The 21,427-nt window shown below is 41.4% G+C and overlaps 1 protein-coding gene across 1 annotated transcript in view; it reads right to left on the bottom strand.

Moving 5' to 3' along the window:
* Positions 1-3,519: 3,519 nt before the first annotated feature.
* Positions 3,520-21,427, bottom strand: part of LOC120529795 (threonine synthase-like 1) — a 44,468-nt gene continuing 26,560 nt past the window's right edge. Inside the window, exon 2 of the mRNA XM_039753934.1 lies at positions 3,520-7,882. Coding sequence (XP_039609868.1) covers positions 5,664-7,871 — 2,208 coding nt within the window. The 5' untranslated portion in view covers positions 7,872-7,882 and the 3' untranslated portion in view covers positions 3,520-5,663. The remainder of the gene's footprint in view (positions 7,883-21,427) is intronic.

Below are 21,427 nucleotides of genomic sequence, written 5' to 3' on the forward strand. Positions count from 1 at the left end.
AGGCGTGATGATGTCACACAAAACTCCGCCCCCCACGGCTTTTGAGCTCAACTCCATTACAGTAAATGGAGAAAAATACCTTCCAGTTATGATCATTACGCGTAGAATTTCGAAATGAAACCTGCCCAACTTTTGTAAGTAAGCTGTAAGGAATGAGCCTGCCAAATTTCAGCCTTCTACCTACACGGGAAGTTGGAGAATTAGTGATGAGTCAGTGAGTGAGTGAGGGAGTGAGGGCTTTGCCTTTTATTAGTATAGATTTGACATTGACATTTTAAATATCAAACAAAGTTGAATTCAATTGTTCTCTCGTTCGCTAGCTAAGCAGAGTTAAGGCACGCGCCCCGAAGCTGGCGAGTGAGTGAGGTGAGCCAAACCCCCTCGGCCCGCTGCGTGGATCTCAGATTTGTGCAAATAAATCGGTACGGCAAGCGAACTCTGATACATAGCCAGATAAGAGAAGTCGCAAAATCAACCGGAATGTTCAAGCAAATTATAGCAAAAAAACCCGATCTGAATCCGTGATGTAGTTCTCTCGTGAAAAGCGGACAGACATACAGAGAGAGAGAGAGAGAGAGAGAGAGACATTGGATTTTATATATTATATATTAGTATACCTTCAAAATAATGTGCAGTTCAAGTCTCAACAGCATTTCTGGACCTTAGTAGAGTCAAATAACTAGAAGAATCTTCACCAAGCAGCTCTGAAAATGTCTGCTTTGTTTGGGTCTCCACACCTCTGTGAGTCTGACGTGAATGTCATGAAGTCAAAGTTCAGAACACGACGGACAGACGAACATTAAAATGACTCCATAAGAGTGAACCGAAGGGGGCTGCACTCCACCAGACACCTCAGTGCCAGTCATCTGACTAACTAAACCTGCAACTGGACATGTGACTAAAGTGATACAGTGACATGTGACAAAATGACAAATGAATGAGACATATCAGTGGATTTGTGATTGCATTGTTCTGTTTTGACAGCATTCGTGTTTTAATTCAATAGTGTGAGATACACTAGAAAATGCATACAGACACACAAAATACACTTGCAGGTGAACTCAACATTTATTTGTGATGTTTTAATGCAAAATGTGAGTTGTGGACACCAACATTTTGTAAATGTTCAGGCAAAACAAGCGTATTCAGTTTGTTTGGGTTGAAATAAGCTATGAGAATAAACGTCAGACAACACGAGGAGCTCTCGGCCATTTTCATTTTGTAAAAGTAGCTCTCAGGGGGAAAAAAGGTTGGAGGCCCCTGTAATTAGAGGGACGACACAGACACGATGGTTTGGTGACCAAGTGCACGTGCAGAGGAGAAATGAGGGGGACATCGGGAAAAAAATGTGCGGATGGAACTGCCAGGCAAGAAGAAAAGAGAAAGTTCCAGAGAGCAGATTTATGGATGTGGAGAGGGAGGACATGAAGGCAGTCAGTGTGGCAGAAAGTGATGTAAAAGATGGGGCTAGATGGAGATGAATGATCCACTGTGGTGTCCCCTAAATGGAAACAGCCAAAAGAAGAAGACATAAAGTCTGAGGTGTACAAGTAAACAGGGTAGGGAGCCACAACAGTTCTCTCTGGAACTCCCATGCTACATATGACCGTGTCAGACACACAGTTCTTCAGCCACACCAACGGTGGTCTACCAGTCCATTATCCAGGACAAGCCGTATTGATTGGAGCTTCTTCCCCCCACCAGTTTTTACGCAGTATGGTCTTGAATGCAGTAGCAAAATCACAAAACACGGTCCTCTCCCCGTTACCCCTTTTCTTCAGGAGGGGAACACTACCGCCATTGACGCCCTCAGAACTATCTTCTGCCTGCCAGTATGGACCGTCTCACCAAATGTCTGCATTGCGCTGAGGTTTTTAATTAGCACATTCTCCTTTGGTTCCCCGGCCTACAACACATCTCCACAATTGCATTTTTCAAGGTCCCCAAGGAGAACGTGACTCACATTGTTGAGCAAAATCGCCTTGAGCTACACTCCTAGTTAAGTGTTCCTTGTTACGCTATTCGTATGAGTTTTGCTTATCAACATGAAGGGAGGTGGAAGCTATTAGCTGAATATATTCATTTATTTATTTATTTATGGTCATATTAATTGTTCCATTTTTGGGCCTCATTACCACTACTATATGAGCACCTTCTGCTGGGTGGGTGTCATTCTAGGAGGAATGTTAACCTGTGCAGTGCGCTGAGACATGGAAGAGAGAACACACATCCACGCCTTGTCACGAAAGAACACCTCCTGGTATGGCTAATGATGACATTACTTTAATAAATCTGCACAACGAGCGGGGCGAGCACAGCAAGAACCCGTCTTGTGCATGGAGACCTTTGCATGGCTTAACCTTCACACAATGCAACAAGACTTTGATCTGGCACTCCACTGGGGTGATGCTGCAATATTAAAGAGTAGCCTGGTCAATAATACCACTGCCAAGTTCTCTGACCAAGCGGGCGCACTGGGACCACTTTTAAAAGGCAACAAGCCCAGCACGCCGTTGATAGAGACGTCTCTCTAGACGCTTAATGAGATTTAGGAGGAGACGGCCAGGAAAATTAATTTCAGAGAAAGAAAAAAAAAAGAAAAACAAATGCAAAAAAATGAACAGGCAACTGCAAGTACACGATGGAGCAAACGTTTTTAGTGTTTAGATCTTTTAATGAGTCAATGACAGTGTGGCATTGTGAGCCGGGCACCCTGCTGAGATTAATTTCACTGCCGGGTTGCCAAATTGTTAAATGTCACCTCTCACAATTTAGCCTGCTGTAATGATTTAATTAAAGAGACTGAAACTCATGCTGGTGCTGTTTATTATGCTTTAGTGTGGCAAAGCAAGCGTGTGAAACTCAGCAGTGACACAACATGTTTACCACAGCTTTCCTCCAATGGCAACAATAACAGGAGATGACAGCCTGCAAGAAGAGCCACATACTGACACGGCTGCTTGGGCCACCACAAGCCTACAGCACACCAGCACGACTCGAGTCATGAAAGGCACTATATGATAGATAGATAGATAGATAGATAGATAGATAGATAGATAGATAGATAGATAGATAGATAGATAGATAGATAGATATGAAGGGCACTAAATGATAGATAGATAGATAGATAGATAGATAGATAGATAGATAGATAGATAGATAGATAGAAATGGAAGGCACTAAATGATAGATAGATAGATAGATAGATAGATAGATAGATAGATAGATAGATAGATAGATAGATAGATAGATAGAAATGGAAGGCACTATATGATAGATAGATAGATAGACAGATAGATAGATAGAAATGGAAGGCACTATATGATAGATAGATAGATAGATAGATAGATAGATAGATAGATAGATAGATAGATAGATAGATAGATAGATAGAAATGGAAGGCACAATATGATAGATAGATAGATAGATAGATAGATAGATAGATAGATAGATAGATAGATAGATAGATCATAATTGTCTCCCTGACTAAAGATTTGTCCACATATTTATCCATTTGGTATTTTTAATGTAAACTCATGCTGTAAAAATACATTTGCGAAGTCCAAATAAACCATTTTCTGTAGATATTTAAAGAATTACTCCAAAGTTTGTGTTTGCCTAAGTATTCAAGCCCAACACATTGCTACTTTGTCAAGACCCCTTTTGCTGCAATAACAGCCTTCATTCTTTCGAGTTAAGTAGGTCCCGGTTCTGCACGTTGTTCAGGTGGGATTCTTCCTCATTCTTCTTGGCAGAATTTATTGAGGTTGGTGGGCCGGCGCCTCTGGACTGCAGTCTTCAAACAGTACCACAGATTCTCAGTAGGGTTAACATCAGGGCTTTGACTCGGCCATTCCAAAACATTCACTTTTCAGTTTTTGAGCCATTCCAGTGTCACTTTGGCCTCATGCTTAGGGTCCTTGTCATGTAATAAGCAGTAGATTCACAGCAGACTTGGGGACAAGTTTGGTGTTTCTTTAGCCTTGGGTTGGCCTTCAGTTAGTTGTACAGCACACGTACCTCTTTTGAAGTCTGACCAAAAAGCTCTATTTTGGTCTCATCTTACCTAAAAAAAACTTTCTCCCACATCTTAGCCGGGTCTTTCTCATGCATTGTAGCAAATGCCATACGTGCTTTCATATGGACCTTCATAAGGAATGACTTCTTACTTGCTACCCTTTCGTAGGGGCCTGTTTTATAGAGAGCTCTTGAAATTGTGGACCCCTGCACAAGCCTTCATCTTTTACCCGGCAGCCCTCCTGGCAACTGTCAAAGCTGCCTAATGATGCAGCACTCCCGGAGATGCTGGGATTTGTAGTCCATTTAAGTAAAGCTGCTACAGCATTGTCTGCGGTTTTCAGCGAAAGCGTTTAAAATAACTTAATTATTGAAGACAAACACGTGGATAGGCGGAATCGCAGGGGCCGACCCATACTCACTTACTTGTCCGTCCGTCTTCCTTTTCATAGATAGATAGATAGATCGATCACAAGTACACTTCTGGAGTTCTCCTTTGGCAAAATGCTTCAACATCATTAAATTGCGCAAAAGATTTAAATGTAACCTTCGGTTGCTGTGAGTCTGAAAACAAACACGAAGCCCATGATCATTTTCTTATGTTTTACAAATATGTTTACGCCATCATGTGAGGTAAAGTAAATCACCTTTATCCCCTTTTTGTATCCTCAAACAAAGCCACCGATACTTCGCAGTATGAACCCTGGGCACTGCCTCACCTGACCACACTGTTTTAACGCACCTATGGCAATTAGCTGGATTATCACTAAGCTGACACTTTTATTTATGGGTTTCTTTTATTCGATTGTATGCAGCACACTCTTTTCTTGGCTGTGCAACTGAGGCTTGCAAGGGAGTGACATGTTGGTATGCTTTGTATGAGTATTTTGACTCAAATTACAGATTGTTTTACCACAGTAAATTCATTTTTGGAATATACCATTTTCATGTCAACTTAAAAAATTTTACCTTATTTCCATTTAGTTTCTTTATTTACGCATTTTTCGGCAATATAAATATGGCGGCAATCGTATCACACGTTATCTCTCGGTTGGATAAAATGCACGCGTCCATTTCTAGTGTAATCAGCTTGTGTAACAAGAAGGCCCAAACGTCCAAGACCCAAGTTTCGGTTGCCTTATTGTCCGTCTCTTTGTCTTTCTTCTTTGGGCACGACTTTCTGCTAAACGCTGCCATCTCCTGGTTACTTTTGAGCTAGAAAATATCCTTCGACACCTACATGTCATAACACAATTTAACTAGAGTTTATGTACATGCCTTTTCTTTTTTTTTTCTACTCTAATTTCTTTCAACTCTGGTTTACTGTATGATTGCCGTTTCTGTTTTTGTCATCCCTCTTTCTGACTCCCAGTATCGACCTACACTTTGTTTCTTGACCACTCTTGTTTTCCTCTCTCGGCCCTTTCATCTTAGTTGATCCTTTTTAGCCTTCTGGATTTTCCTGTCCTTTTTGTAATTTTTTTTAGGCCATTTTGAAAGTGTAGGCCCCAGGCCTTCATGGTAGTGTTCTGTAATTTTTTTTTGACCTGAATCACAACACACATTCTGTGCAATTAGATTCCAAGAGTTGTTTCAATGCATATTTTTTATTACGCGTGTATCCCCTTTTTTATTTTGCTTCTATTTTACACTCTCTGCCTCATAAACGTATTGTGCACAAACTCTTCCACTTTTTCACTGACAGTTTCAATGTCCGCTTCACAAACTTCATGTTCCATATTTTCTGCCCTTCTCAGGGAGTCCATTAAAGGTTTATGGGAAACGGGCAATGGATTTAAAGAGTGAATCTGCTGGAGCTGATCGAGTGGACAACTGCTTAATTCTTTAACCATTAAGGACCGTAGAACAGCAGGGGCAAACTTTGCATGGTGAGCCGTAGAAGAAATCACAACAGGACAAGTCCCACCCTGTAAACGATCAGCGACAGTTTTGGCCACAGCCGTGTGAGGATCAAGGATGTATCCAGTTTTGGTAAAAACTGAATGGATTGTTGCGAAACACTCATTTTCCGAACACCAACCTGCCAAGCAATTTTCACGAATGCTTTCCAAGACAGGTTTTGGCACAATAAAGTGGTTCTGACTATCCAATTGGGAATATAAATCCTGCACCAGCTGCCAATCACCTTTTGAAATAAGATGTATAAAACGTTCAAGATTGGAAGACTTCAATATATCGATGGCAGGGGAAGCCGAGATGTGAAGCTTTCTGTTTCTCAGATCGTACACCCCGGTCTTCATGAAATCTGTAAGTACGTTGTTCTGATTGGAGGCGCAGATAAACTTCCGGATAGGAATTCCCATTTTCTTTGCATACATAGCAGACAAAAAATTCCCAAAATTTCCTGTAGGAATACAGACATCAATGGGATCTCCAAGCGATATGACACCTTGATCAATTAGGTCCAGGTAGGCAGAGCAATGATAGACTATTTGTGGAAGCAACCGGGCCCAGTTGATAGAGTTGGCCGTGCTGAGGGACACGCCATATTCCGTAGCCAGGAAGCCATTGAATGCAGGATTAGAGAAGAGATGTTTGATTGCCTTTTGACAAAAATCAAAATCGGAGTTGACACCCACTGCTTTCACATTTTCTTGCCTATAACTGGTTATTTGTTTTTTCTGGATTGGACTTATGCCATTTTCAGGAAATAATACCAGAACAGCAATCCGTTGCTTATCAGCATTGCAAAGCATGCTAAATCCATCAAGGACTGCGCTTCCCGTATCTCCAGATGTGGCGACTAGGATTAAATGATTACAAGTTTGTGGAATGCTGTAGGCAAATATTTGAGGCATAAGTTGCAAAGCCATGTCCTTGAAGGAAGCAGTAGGACCATGAAAGAGCTCCTGAACATACTGATCATCAACCAGATGCCTTATAGGTGCAACCTTACTGCAGTTAAAATTCTTTCCATACGCCTTCTCCACCATTTTCATCAGCTGAATAGGGTTCACATCAACAGGGTGGATGGATTTCTCAAGCAAAACCTGTGCTCTTTCAGGAAAAGACATGCCAATCAGCCTTTGCCACTCCCCTGCAGAGAGTCGCGTGTCATCTTTTGAAGGAACGTATAGCCCACCATCAGGTGCCAGACCTTCAACTGTAATATCACAGAAATACTTTTGGGGTATTTCTGAAGGGGCACTTCTAGTGGAAACAAACGTCTCACATTCAAAATATCGCTTCAGATCTTTCAAGATCTTTTCACACACATCTTCTGCTGTGTCACCGGTACCACAGAGCACACGTAGGTCAAACCACTGTCTGTAAAACTGTTGACGGTAACGAAGAATGTCTCTCATGGAGCAATTTGAGGTTTGTCCAACAATCCTATCAACCTTCATCTTCTCCATTCTCCTCATGATATCTTCATTGTCCACATCGAGGTATACCACTATTCCGTTGCCCTTCATGTGATGCATGCTCGCTGGGTGCAAAGGGTTGGATCCAGACATAGAAATGACACAACCCAATGAGCTGAAGTTCAAAAGAGCCTTGCCTTCCTCCTCCAAAAATCTTTCCCCGCCAACCTCTGAGAGTTTCTGTGAAACAGGCATATCCCAGGCCTTCTCTAGAACATCGTCATCCACATCAATGAAAGGCAATCCCAGCTTCTGCCCAATAATTCTACCTGCTGTAGTTTTGCCTGCGCCAGGAGGGCCGATTATCAAAAGGTTCTTTTCTCCAATGTGTGAGGCCAGCTTTGAGAGAGATGCTTTCCTGAAGGTGGATGTTATAATATTTATGGAACATCTGCTGAACAGTCGTTTTCTGAAGTGAAGTACTTTAGTAACAGAATTGCTTAAAACGGGAATCATTCTGATCAGCATACGGTGATTACCTGCAATCAAACCATTAAAAATGAGAAACAATTACTTTCATTATAATGATATATTTATATAAGTACTAAATAGATCTGTGAACTATACCATTAACATAGGCCTCCACTTTTAGCTAGAACATCTCGTCTGTAAATGAACTTAACGACAGAACACTGACTTCAGGTCACCATTTAATGCCACTGTCCCTGAACGGTTGTTAACTAAACTTCTACAAACTGAACTGAATGCCCTTACCTGTAAATGGATTTACATGGAAACAGAACGTATGGATAGACTCCTATCTCTCAGAAAGCCCCTCAGGGTCATGTCCTTTCCCCTCCTACTCTATTCCCTGTACACCAGTGACTGTAGATCCTCTGACCCTTCAAGTAAAAATCAGGAGTGTTCTCCCCTCGACTTTCTTGTATACTCATATCTGGGAATGGATATTTGAGGAGTAAACCGCAAGACAATGATTATATTTTAATACAATGTACATTAAAGAGCCATCAACAACAAATCAAATCAAATTAATAATATATTGAACACTACTGGTTAGCAGAAATAGCTCAAAAGTTGACAGAAATCTACGTTTTGCACTGTGGAACACAACCCAGACATAGACAGGTAGACATTGTTGGTTCAGACCCACACACGTTTATTTACAATTACTAATATTTACAAAGTGAAGCATACAACCCAAAACTCCCCCAAAGTCCAGGCCTCTCACACAATGCCTTCCTCTCTGGCCCACCTCCACTCCTCTCCTCCGAGCTCTTGCCATCTTCCTCCCAACTCCAGCCATCCGCCGGCACTCTGGGTGTCCCTGGTTGTCTTCCCCCCCAGCTCATGGGGTGTGGCGGAAGTGCTGAGGACCAGGGCTTTCCAGGCATCGGGGCGCCCCCTGGCGGTGACCACGGGCTTCTATAGGGTTGAGCTTCCCAGCTCAGTTCCCGGGGTCCCCAAAGCCACCAGGGCGGTTGCCCCCTCGTGGTCTGGCGGAGGCGTAAGCCCTCCTACGGTCCTCCTGGGCGTCCCAGCTGGGTACCACCCCCAGGCATACGCCACAGTACCTCACACTTGTATGCATCTATCTAGATCTATCTATCTGTTATATAGTGCCTTTTCTTATCTATGTATGTATCTATCTATCTATCTAATATGGTGGTTTACCTTATCTGTCTAATACAGTGACTTTTCCTGTCTATCTATCTATCTATCTGTTATATAGTGCCTTTTCTTATCTATGTACTGTATGTATCTATCTATCTAATATGGTGGTTTACTTTATCCATCTAATATAGTGACTTTTCCTGTCTATCTATCTATCTATCTATCTATCTATCTATCTAATATGGTGGTTTACCTTATCTGTCTAATATAGTGACTTTTCCTATCTATATAATGTGGATGTAGCCTTTCCCATTTCTAACCCCGTACTTGTGCTTTTCAATCACCCTTTCTTGAAATTACCTGGTGTGTTCTTTTGTTTTCACTGTGCAAGTTAGCCCGCCATACTGGTCCCCCAGCAAGCTGGCCCTTCCACTATCAGGCGCATTTATACAACAATCAACTTAAACCTTGGTCAAGCGATCTCCGCTGAACAAATTCTGTGACTTCTAAAAACCATTGGCTGTACCAGGAATGATTTAGGGCTGTCATATTAAAGGGGGTGAATATTTATGCGATCAATTATGTTCTGTTAGATATTTGTCATTAATTTGGACCACTTTGCAGATATCTGTGATCACCTTGACATTTAAATAGCATCAAACAAAGCCAAATTAAATCTACTTTGATGTAATGTAGTATAACAAGAAGATGAGGGTGAATACTCTTTATAGACGTTGTGTCAAATCCAAACTAAACTAACTGCTAAAAAGGAAAATAATCAAAATTGTGAGATTTTTTATGTTTTCCTGCCCTTTGTAGATATAAAGCTAACTGAGATCAATGATTTATTTGTACTTTAGTCCATTTTGCAAAGATCTATTGTAACTTTGACATTAAAGTCTTTTTTTCTGTCCAAAAAACAACTGAGATTCAACAAGAAAATGTGAAACTTCCAAGAGGGTGAATGCTTTTTATAGGCACTGCATTTATGAAGCACATTTACTGCAAAGATTATTAGGAAAACTGATTACCAAAATAGAATCTAAAATTATTTGATATTCATATTCATATATTTTGCAAGCACAGCACAAGCCTTTTCTTTCAAATATGATTCATTTTCATTTTGTCTCCATTCTAGCAATGCATCAAGGTTACGGGCTAAATTGCAGTTTAATGTGGTCATAATCCTGTAAATCACAGCGTGGTCTCTCCTTTACTCTGCTTTGTCTGTTGTGACAAGGTCAGAATCATTCATACAAGGAGCTAATTATAAGCTTGGGGGCTCACAAAGACGGGCAAATTACATTAAAGTGGCTTGATTTCCAGATAACTCTCTGGGGCACTGACTAAGACAAATACTCCAGTCACCACCATTAATGTTTCGCTGGAATTCTTACAAATGAAAATGTTTTCACATCTAAAACATTCCCATTTATTTTATTACTCGGATACTGTATATGATTTGAAGAATTTCAAAACTATCTTAAGATGTGACTCCCCCTTTATAATCCCTGAGGCACTTCCAGTTTCTCTCCACATTCAATACACGCTGCTAAAACTGCCTGAAGAATCCCAATTACGGCTCACCAGTGACTGATGTCCAGGCCGGGGTTGCTGATTTGTTCACTTTTGAATGCCATCTGCTCTCTTGAAGAACAAAATTCCATGACTATTCATGGATGTGGAGAGGTGCAGACGGCACAAATGAGAACATCTCGACCTAAAATGCTCACCTGCACCATCTGCTGGGCTAAACTGACCACAACACTTACTATGCTTATCTGGTAGTGAAGAAGGTTTGCACTTATGTAGAAAATGGCTGATGAGATGCTAAAACGCCAGGATAGATTATCTACACTACTGGTCAACCTCAGTTTTCCAATTTTCTTCAGATTTAATCAGCTGAAATACAATGAATGACATGAAATGGTGATAAGGTAAGCAGTAAACTGTTAGAGGTGTAGGTTAACAAAAACTGAAAAATTTCACAAAATTACAAACGGGTCTTCTTCAGGGAACAACTAATAGGTTCCAACCTACAGATTTTTGTCAGCAAATAAAGTACATGAAGCCTTGCAAATTGAAGCAAACAATTTGTACAGGTGTCCCAACTTCTGCTGATTACTGTCTGTCTTAAAGCAGAGTTTGAACAGACTGTTACACTACACTCTCTGAAGTGCTACTTGAACAAAATTACACTGATAACGGCAAGAAAATGGCAACAAACAAATGAAATGAGACAGAGCGTTATTACCCTTAGAAGTGTGGGCCTTTCATTTAGAGAAACTGAAGAAAAAAATCAAAGTTTCAGTGAGTACAGTGGTGTCCTACACAATCCAAAGGCAATTGGAAACTGGAAGAAACTCTGATAGGAAGAGATCTGGCAGAGCCAAAGTCACCAGCCCATCAGAAGGTAAGTCTCTGAGGGTCACCAGGCTGTGCAATCAAAGGCGCCTCACAGCACAACAACTTCAAGCACAGCAAGCTGAGAGCAGCAAGTCTCAGTTTGTACTGCAAAGAGGAGACTTTGTGCAGCAGGTTTGACAGGGCGAGTGGCAGGAAGAAAGACATTTCTTAAAGGACAAAAAAGGGCATTGAAATAGCGGCTGATCAAGCTAATATTTCCATCCATCTGGGATGAACATTAAGACAGTGAGAGTTACTGTATATTATAATTCATAAATGACACATTCTATGACAAAGTGCAATTTAGAACATCTAAATAAGTAACAGTACCGGAAACAAATTTAGAAGTTGTTTTCAGTATATCCTTTGCTATTTAAAAGTCTAATCTACATATATTCTCAATCTAATTAATCTCTGATTCTCTCCAGGTATCAGCTGCGAAGTTGACTCATGCGTATCACGCAGTTAAGCACAACCTGAGCTCTAACAGTGCTGATTATGCACAAAAGCTGCACCAGGATTTGAGGTTTCTATTCTTTTAATATTTAATTGTTTGTGTAATTGTTAATGCTTTTGGTATGTTATCTTGCAACACAGCAGTCCAAACCATAGCTATTGATTTTCCCCAACCATTACAGCAAAGCCCGGAGGGGGAAAAGAGGGAGTGTTTGGTGGACATTGGCTGTTTCTCTGTTACACAAAACTGTTCAATAAACTAATTGGAATAATTAAATAATTAACTATGCACAGGCAAGCAATCATTAACACTAGTTTTACTTTATTAGAAACTAGCAAAATACCCGCGCTTCGCAGCGGAGAAGTAGTGTGTTAAAGAAGCAATGAAAAGAAAAGGAAACATTTTGAAAATAACGTAACCTGATTGTCAATGTAATTGTTTTATCACTGTTGTGAGTGATGAGTGTTGTTGTCATATATATATATATTTACACACACACACATAAACATATATATATATATATACATATCTATACATATACACATATATACATACATATATATCAACATATATACACACACATATATACACACATAAACATATATACACACACATATGTACAGTATATATATAGTTCTGTGTTGTGGAGATTCTCATGATGGACTGCTGGTGCTCATCAGTGTGGCGACTCCTGTGTGCTGTTTTGTTAGTCTTTATCACTGAGAAGAGCTTCTCACACAGATATGTGCTACCAAACATGCACAAGGTTCGAGCCGCATGTAGACGGACTTTTTTTGTTCTTCAAAGTCACCAAAGCGCCGTGCAAACTCAGTGCGCTCAGTTTATCAGCAAAGTGCGTATTTGGGAACACCGTAGTGACGACTTGGTTTAACATTACTTGGCAACAGGGAAAGTGGGGCAAATTGCACTGGTGCATTTGTGTCTCCCATAAAAGCAGCTTCACTTGAAATCACTTTGTGATTGTGCACGGGTAAAAACGTCCGCTGAAGTGTCAGATTCTTATTTAATTATGCTGTTTTCTGTATCTTCTGAATTGCATTCAGGTTACCCTGATGCAAGGCAGCTGAAGCGCTGCATTATGGGATCTGTAGTTTATTGTGTTACCAGCGCTTCATATACTCGGGCTTTAATAACAATAATACAGTATATAAAATGATCTCGGGGCGGATATAATTACACGCCGGGCGGATGTGGCCTTGCCCTTGAGTTTGACACATATGGACTAAATAGAACTTGAAAAGATATGTTTTTTCAAATGTGATCGCGCAATTCAGATAGAGTTGACGTGCACTACAGCCTGCATGCCTCAATGAGTCATCCTCCCCTCGCTCTTACTTTTTTACCGTTCATCTAATGAATACACTGAGTATGGCTTTACCAAAACAATCATTGATGGCGAATAAAGTATCCATTATTCGAGTATGTAGAGCGGGATATATATATATATATACATATATATATATATACCCGTATCGCAGCGAGAAGTAGTGTGTTAAAAAGGTAGAAAAGAAAAGGGAACATTTTAAAAATAACGTAACATGACTGTCAATATACAGTAATTGTTTTGTGAGTGTTACTGAGTGTTGCTGTCATCAAGGATTTGATTATCATTATTTCTTTCAATCAGGTTCGTATTTGTAGGATGTGTTGTGTTCAAGTTACATTCCGTGTTTGTCAATCGTTGTAAAGATGACAGGTTTCATTCATCGATTCGTTTCTTACTGCATCAATAAACAGCTCGTCTTCTTCTTTATCTGAGACCTGACACACTGCATGCACGGGTTTTTTTAACACTGTCTTCCTTTAGCGGGACATTGACTTTTCCACCGTGTGCTTTGTTTCCGCAGTAGCTGGATTTATGAATATGCTTATCAGACGCTTCATATTTTTTGCTGCCTTTTCAATTGTGTAATTCGGTTTTTGTTCAGCTCTTTGGAACTGTTGCCTTTTATCTGTGCACTGCGTCAGTTCACGTGAGCCGCTCGGTGTATATGCATCGAAGGTTCCCAGCTGTGCTGGTGCCATCTCGTGCTATGTCCGTGGCTGTATTTAATGTTACCTTAGTCCTGGCACTTAAAACTTTCTCTCGCAGTTTCGCTGAGTTTGTGTCAAACACCACCCTGACCATCTCATCTTCCTCTCCATAAGCACAGTCCTTCACCCGTGAATATTTACCCGTGGCAGTTTGCTATTGGATTGCCGCTGACGGACGGCCTTATATGGGCAGGCACTAAATTACAAACGCCAGCGCAGCCTGTCTATGAACTTAATTTAAAGTGTAGGTTTACATCGTGCTTTGTTTCTGAAGTAGCAGAACTCATGAATATGGTTGTATATGTCACTCGCTCGCTTCTTATTGTTTCGCTGCCTTCTCAATTATATAATGCATGTTTTCTTCAGCGCTTTTTGAGGTCTTCCTGGTTTTCTATGTACTGCGTGATTACGTGGGAGGTGTGATGATGTCACACGAAACTCCGCCCCCACGCCGTTGAAGCTCATCTCCATTACAGTAAATGGAGAAAAACTGCTTCCAGTTATGACCATTACGTAGAATTTCGATATAAAACCTGCCCAACTTTTGTAAGGAAGCTGTAAGGAATGAACCTGCCAAATTTCAGCCTTCCACCCACACGGGAAGTTGGAGAATTAGTGATGAGTGAGTGAGTGAGTGGGTGAGTGAGTGAGTGAGTGAGGGCTTTGCCTTTTATTAGTATAGATAGATAAATTGGCGAGTAAATTCTGTTTCATAGAAAAATATCAATATGCTTGAAGAAAGTATGATAAAATGCAATTAATATGCAGTTTATTTCAATTAAAAATTTAAATTGTTTGATTAATTGTGATTACATTTTTAACCGAACAGCAGCCTTATTTATATATTTATTATATATTATATATTTTATATATTTTTTTTGTATATATTTTTGTATGTATACAGGGTGAGTCAAAATTATGTCAACGTTTGAATGGCGGAAACAATTTATTCACAAAACATACTTCATATGTGCAAGATGATTTATAGGAACGTCTCAACCTGTTCATCATCATGTTCAACACATGCACCATATGTGGCACATAAATTGTCCACAAAAATCATAATTTTCACTCACCATATATATATATATATATATATATATATATATATATATATATATATATATATATATATATATAAATGGTAAATGGCCTGTATTTGATATAGCCTACTAGAGTTCAAGAACCCCCTAGGCTTCACAACACAACAGTCATTCACCCATTCACACACACATTCACACGCTGGTGATGATAAGCTACTTTGTAGCCACAGCTGCCCTGGGGCACTGACAGAGGCGAGGCTGCGAACACTGGCGCCACCAATCCTTCCGACCACCACCAGCAGGCAAGGTAGGTTAAGTGTCTTGCCCAAGGACACAACAGCTGCATTCTCATGCCGCTATACATATATATATATATATATATATATATATATATATATATATATACAGTGTATATATATACACTAGCCATGTGCACCCAACTACATTGCGCGTGTTAAAGTTGTCTGTGAAGGGCTCCCTGTTTAAACACGGCTGCCAGTCGTGAACTGGGCCCTTCGTCGCACAGCATTATGATTTTTTGTAAGGGAAACAAAATTACAAAAGAAAACCCTTGGACATTGATTCGATAGGAACGGCCTACTCGGAATCACTGTCCGAATAGTAATTATGTGGTGGTGTAGGAGCATTTCTGCTTCTGTCCGTTCCCAGTCCGTCTCGTTTTCACGACGCTATTTCCTCTCACGATGTCTTCTCAGCCTTTCTCCAATCTCGCAGGTTGCTTTGTGGCAATCCAAAGAGTAAGGCAATATACACGGAGCAATGGTTATAAAAGGGGGACACATAGGTATTCAAGCTCTTTAGAGCATAAATAGGGATCACTTCACTGACATGTGAGAAAGGCACGGTACAACTGTGAGACGCGCAGCACTCGCCGGCTACAATGTAACAATAATAATTTCCGGAACGTGCTGTTACGTTGTCATTCATTTTACCCACTGTCTTTCTTTCATTCATATGTTACGTAGGCACGTACCTTTTATCTTCGCCAATCTCATTCTCTAACTAGGCCTCAGGAGCTAACCAGCGTAACACCGTCCACCACCCCTTTCGTTATTCCTGCACATTGTTGACATCCGTGAGTAACAACAACGTACTAAGCTGGAAGGTGGTCTACACATGCGTGGAATTCGCGGACAAACAAAGATCAAGATCTAAATGAAGATCTCTTTAGTTAATTTAAAGCACAACAATTTGTTTAGTTTGAATGTCTGTGTTTTGAGGTGTGACTGGCGTACTGCAGTCTTCAGTAGTATAAGCCTGGAGGAGATTCTTAATGCAATGCCTATGTTTTAGCTGTCTCTCTACTGCCATCTAGTGCTTCTTCTTCTAATTCATTCGCGGACAAACAAAGATCAAGATCCAAATGAAGATTATACACATACAGCTGCCCTAAACCCAACACAGACAGGCAGGACACTGTATGCCACACAGCATACTGTTTATTTAAATAAAACACAGTCCACACAGTGCAGTCCCTTCTTTAGCCAGTTCTTCCGCCTCCACTCCTCCTCAATAGCTTCCATAACTTTCTCCCTGCTGGGTGCCATGGGTGCTGTAAGGGGGCGCTGTCAGGAGATGTGCGCCCCAATTTGGGGGACTTCTGTATGACACAGAACTACTTCAATTGGACAGTGGCCTAGCACCGGAAGTACTCCTGGCTCCTTAATAAAAGGGACAGCACTCCCTTATCCAGGCAAGTTGGAGCTGGGTGGACGTGGAGCAGAACTTGACAGGAGGAGGGCAGTGCAGTGGTGAAAGGAATCGTGAGGAGAGTTGAATTGTGGAGAAAGATAACTTGTGCTTAGTGCTTTTGTTACTCGTGGAGAGGTATTGTGTAATAAACCTTCCATTATTTGAACCCTGGACTCTTTGTGTGTTCATGTTTGGGGCTCGCTGACACCTGGGGTTCCATGACTATATTATATATATGTATGTATATATATATATTATATATATTGTAATGGATGGCCGGTTTCATATTCCGGCCCTCACCCCCAGGCCGCCAGGAGGAGCTTTCCCGAGAGCATGTACGGGCCCCGAATTCCAGCAGAGCCTCATGGACTATGTAGTTTTTTTGCACAGACCTGCTGGATACCTTGGGGGCCACTGGGAGTCACTGTCGGGAGGCCAGTGGACTCGCTTGCGCACTATGATAGGAAGAGCGACGGGCTTCCGGGGTGAGGAAAAGCATTGTTTGCCCTGACCCGGAAGGAATAAGGACTTGTGGACTGTTGGATTGGGAACACTTCCGGGTCGGGGAATATAAAAGGACTAAGGGATCTCCCAGACGGCGAGCTGAGCTGGGTGGTAGGAGGGCAACGCGTCTGGGAGCTGGAGGATTGGTTTATTGAGTATTTGTAATTGTTTAATGAGTAGTGTGGAGTGGAGGGTGCTTAGTGCAAATTATTGTAATAAAAATAATAATTATTGCACTTTTACCTGGTGTTTGGCGTGGTACCTGAGGGTTCAAGGGAGCGATAGCGCCCGCTACTGTCACACTGGCGTAGTCGGCAGGATTCTCTGGCCGTCGATTTGGCAGAGGACCTGTTTTATAAAATTTGTGTGGGCAGAAAACCCTAAGAAGGTCCCGTCCAAGAGCACGGAGGTAGAAACGCCACCCTCTACAGGCGATACTGCATTAGAAAGCCTTGCCATATATGGTTACGTGATGGGGAAGAAGTCAGGAAAAAAGAAGGACAATACCAGCTGGGTACAAGGCCTAACCAAAGCCGAGATGTCTTGGATTTACCTGACTGGGAGTGAGGAGGCCAGGGCGCTGATCAGGGCCGAGCAAAACCGAGTGGCACAACGGCAGGAGCATTGTTGGATATCGGACACGCCGGACTCTCTAGATGAACTGGGAAAAAAGTCTTCTAACTTCGGAGGTACGTGCCGAAAAATGCCCGAAGCGTCTTATTTTGCAGAGGCCTGGCTGCGGAAAACAAATGACAAGTCGGACGCCTACCTCACACCCAGACAAGATGGCCGCGATAAGAAGAAATCGAGCCATTCTAGGACTCTTCAGGGGCTAAGTCTATTGGTTGACGATAGTCACCTGGACTATCCTGGGGCAGGACGGGTAAGCCATAGACAAAACACGGTGTCAACTGACCAGGAAGAGACGGTCCTATTCGCCGAATATGGGCACGTGATCTCCCCAGATGGAGTGTGGAAAGGAGAAGGTCCACTATCGTGCATAGGTGAGGTCGTCGCTTCCTCGATGGAATCGAGCTCCCTGAAGGGGAAGGGGAGGCAGGCGAAGCAGCGCCAGCTCTAAATAAAAGTAATGAGGGGCGGGACGTGACTGAGCGGTCCGCCAATAAAATAGAAAAGGCGGATCGCAGTCGGCCAGTGGCACCACCCCGGCCCTCTAAACTAAGAAACTCCAAATCCCAAGAGCCTTTGCAAGACCCAGCAGAACACATGCCCGGAGAGGACGTGCTTATTGGCTCCCGGCCGGCAGGTAAGGAGAAGGCGGAAGCAAAATTACCTCCGGCTGAATTAAATAACATTTTTGAACTGTGGGATTTCGATAAATTGCTCGAGCCCGTATGTGCTTTATTACAGACATTAACAAATGTTAAAAAACAAGTGGAAGAGTTGGGAGCGACGGCCGAAGCACCGCTGAAAAGGATATGGGATTATCTACAGCGTTTTGGTCGGGAGGCTCCAGTGATGATCGATGCGGGAATACAGGTGAGTCCGGCCCGTATCGTACAGTATAAAGGGACACAGTGCGAACCGGCACCGCGGTTAATAAGTAGCGGGTGTCAAAGCACAGTGTGCCCAACAAGAGAGTGGGGCGTGATGACAGACGGGAGTTTTAGAGAAAAACTCTCTACAGAAATTACAGAAATCCCTGCTATACTGTAGATCATATACAAAAATATGGAAAAAAAATGATGTACAGGTCGGAGTTGGGGACCCCTGCTCTTCAGGACTGTAAGATTCAGGTTTTTGCCCATCTACATGATGTTCAGTGTTTGAATTCTTGCCAAATCCCCAGAAGTATTAGTACGCCTTACCTAATTTATATTTATCCATATTACTTTTTACATATTAAAACGTGTGAGCCTTGTATTGTAGGAAAATAGAACTTAATTAAGCCGAGTCATAAAAATGCAAATTACAGCCTGATAAAGTACAATAATTACAGAATGCTCCTTTGACATTTCAGCAGAAATGATGCTATCTTCCTTGAAAGCAAAAGATAGCTTGCTCTATTTTCAGACTGTTATTGCAGAATAATAGAGCTAGTAAATAAAAAATAAAGATGGTCCTTCACATTAGCTTTACAAAGCTGTCCTATTAATAATGAACAAACTACCATATACCTTCTTTATCATGGAAACCTGCCTAACAGACAAAATATGATACATCACTGGACTGCTTATACAATACAAAATCAATATTCTAAATGTTAGTCATGATGGATTTTAAAATGTAACATCATCATTTTAAACGTTGATATGGCTCTGTGCCACACATTATTAATGTGTTCTTATCTATACATAAAAAATTTGAAGGTTTGTGTCTGTCTGTCACGCGATTACCCACAAACCACTGGGGCTTGAACCTTCATCTTGATCTCAATCAGAAGCTTACGAGGTTGATAAGTGCTGGTGAAGTAAAAAAACAAATATGTCCACCTTCACAGAGTTATCGGGGTTTGTGTCTTTCCTCCAGGAAACTGATTAAGAACGTGAGATGGCCGAAAGAAAAAAAAAGAGCAGCAACATCTGCTGGCCGTGCAATCGCTGGACTGGGAGAACTCATAAACACTCTGTAGCAAGATGGGCGCAGGGAGAACATGCAAGCTCTGCACAGTAAGCACCCACTACATGAACCTTGGTCTCCTTGTCGTGAGGCAGCATTGCCACTAGCACGCTATGCTGACCACAAACCAGGGGCGGACTGGCCAATAGGGCATTTGGGCAATGCCCGGTGGGCCGCAGACTCTGGTCTGGTCATGGGCTGGCCGTTTCATGAAATAAATATTATGTACTGGTTACTGTTTGACATTAAACTTAATTTTCTAAACTTAAACATTATCTGTCCGGTAGTTGTCAGTACACAACGTTGCTGCGAAAAATTTGATCAAAACTGCCTTTTGCCGATTTCTGTTTCAATACCGCTACATTTCGGTTAGCATATACATTATTGCAATTTATTTAATCTCATATCTATTATTTAAATTCTTTGGTACTAATAATTTAGTTTAGATTATGTATTATGCATTTCATTGTTCTCTGGTCGTCGGCGTGCACGATAATTAGTGGTTTTCAGCTGCGATTATTAGTGTGATGAAATAAAGTTATAAAGCAAAGGATAGGAATGTTTCATATTGGGATGGAACATTTCTAGTTTATCGTTAAATTAATGGAACATTTCAATCATGTGAGGTTTTCATTATCACCCTGGTTATAATTTCTTCCATTGTAAATGAGCAGCTACTGCCCTACTAGGGTATACTGGCACTTGCACATGACATTGACATTTGACATGTACTCTAATAACGTGTAAGCCGTGTTACTAAATGTTTATTTTCATTAAATTTTATTTCTAAGCATGTCGGCAAATTTTAAGTTGTGTCTAAACAACAGTGTACGGATTAAGTTTGGCAACAGTTTAGATAGAGTTTATATCATAGCAAGCAATTAGGGAGCCGCATACTCATCACAAATTTTAAGAAAATTACAATGAATAACGGGCCGAGTGGGTCGACGTCGTCACCTCACTCGTTGAAGGATTTTGAGACCCAGTTCGCTCCTACCACAAACCTTGCAATTTTCACATTCAACATGCTAATGTATTGAAAGAACAAGAAATCCTTATATATAATTTGATAGTATCCGTATGTATGATGTTCGCGTCAATACCCCGTATGTATGATGTTCGCGTCAATACTCCGTATGTATGGTGTTCGCGTCAATACCCAGTATGTATGATGTTCGCGTCAATACCCCGTATGTATGATGTTCGCGTCAATACCCCGTATGTATGATGTTCGCGTCAATACCCGTACATATGGTGTTCGCATCAATACCTCAACTCAATACAAGTTAGAAGCATGCAATGGGACTCTGCCTCTGTATTTAGAACATCACGTGGCAAACGCGGATGCAGTATTACATGATTGGCTAAGAATATTTGATTGCTACAGACACGCCGCTGGACGGCCGAGTATAGTAAGTCAGTGTTGGTTCGAGCAGATAACAGTAAGTTCGGTTGGTTTTTGGAACGTTGGTTTGGTGGGGCGTACTTTCCAGGACTAACATCGTCGACTGACTTAAACCCTTCGATAGCTCCGGAACCGTAAGTAATTTAGAATGGATCACCATTTACTTGGTACGTCAAAATCTATCTTTGGGCAGTTCGGCTTAGGCATCCGTCCTTCTGACATCTATTGGCAAACTAAGTAATGATGACTGGGTATTAACAACGGTCACTGTTTAAATTTTAGCCGATCT

This window comes from Polypterus senegalus, chromosome 5 (genome assembly GCF_016835505.1).
Source record: "Polypterus senegalus isolate Bchr_013 chromosome 5, ASM1683550v1, whole genome shotgun sequence".
In the NCBI taxonomy this organism is placed as follows: Eukaryota; Metazoa; Chordata; class Cladistia; order Polypteriformes; family Polypteridae; genus Polypterus; species Polypterus senegalus.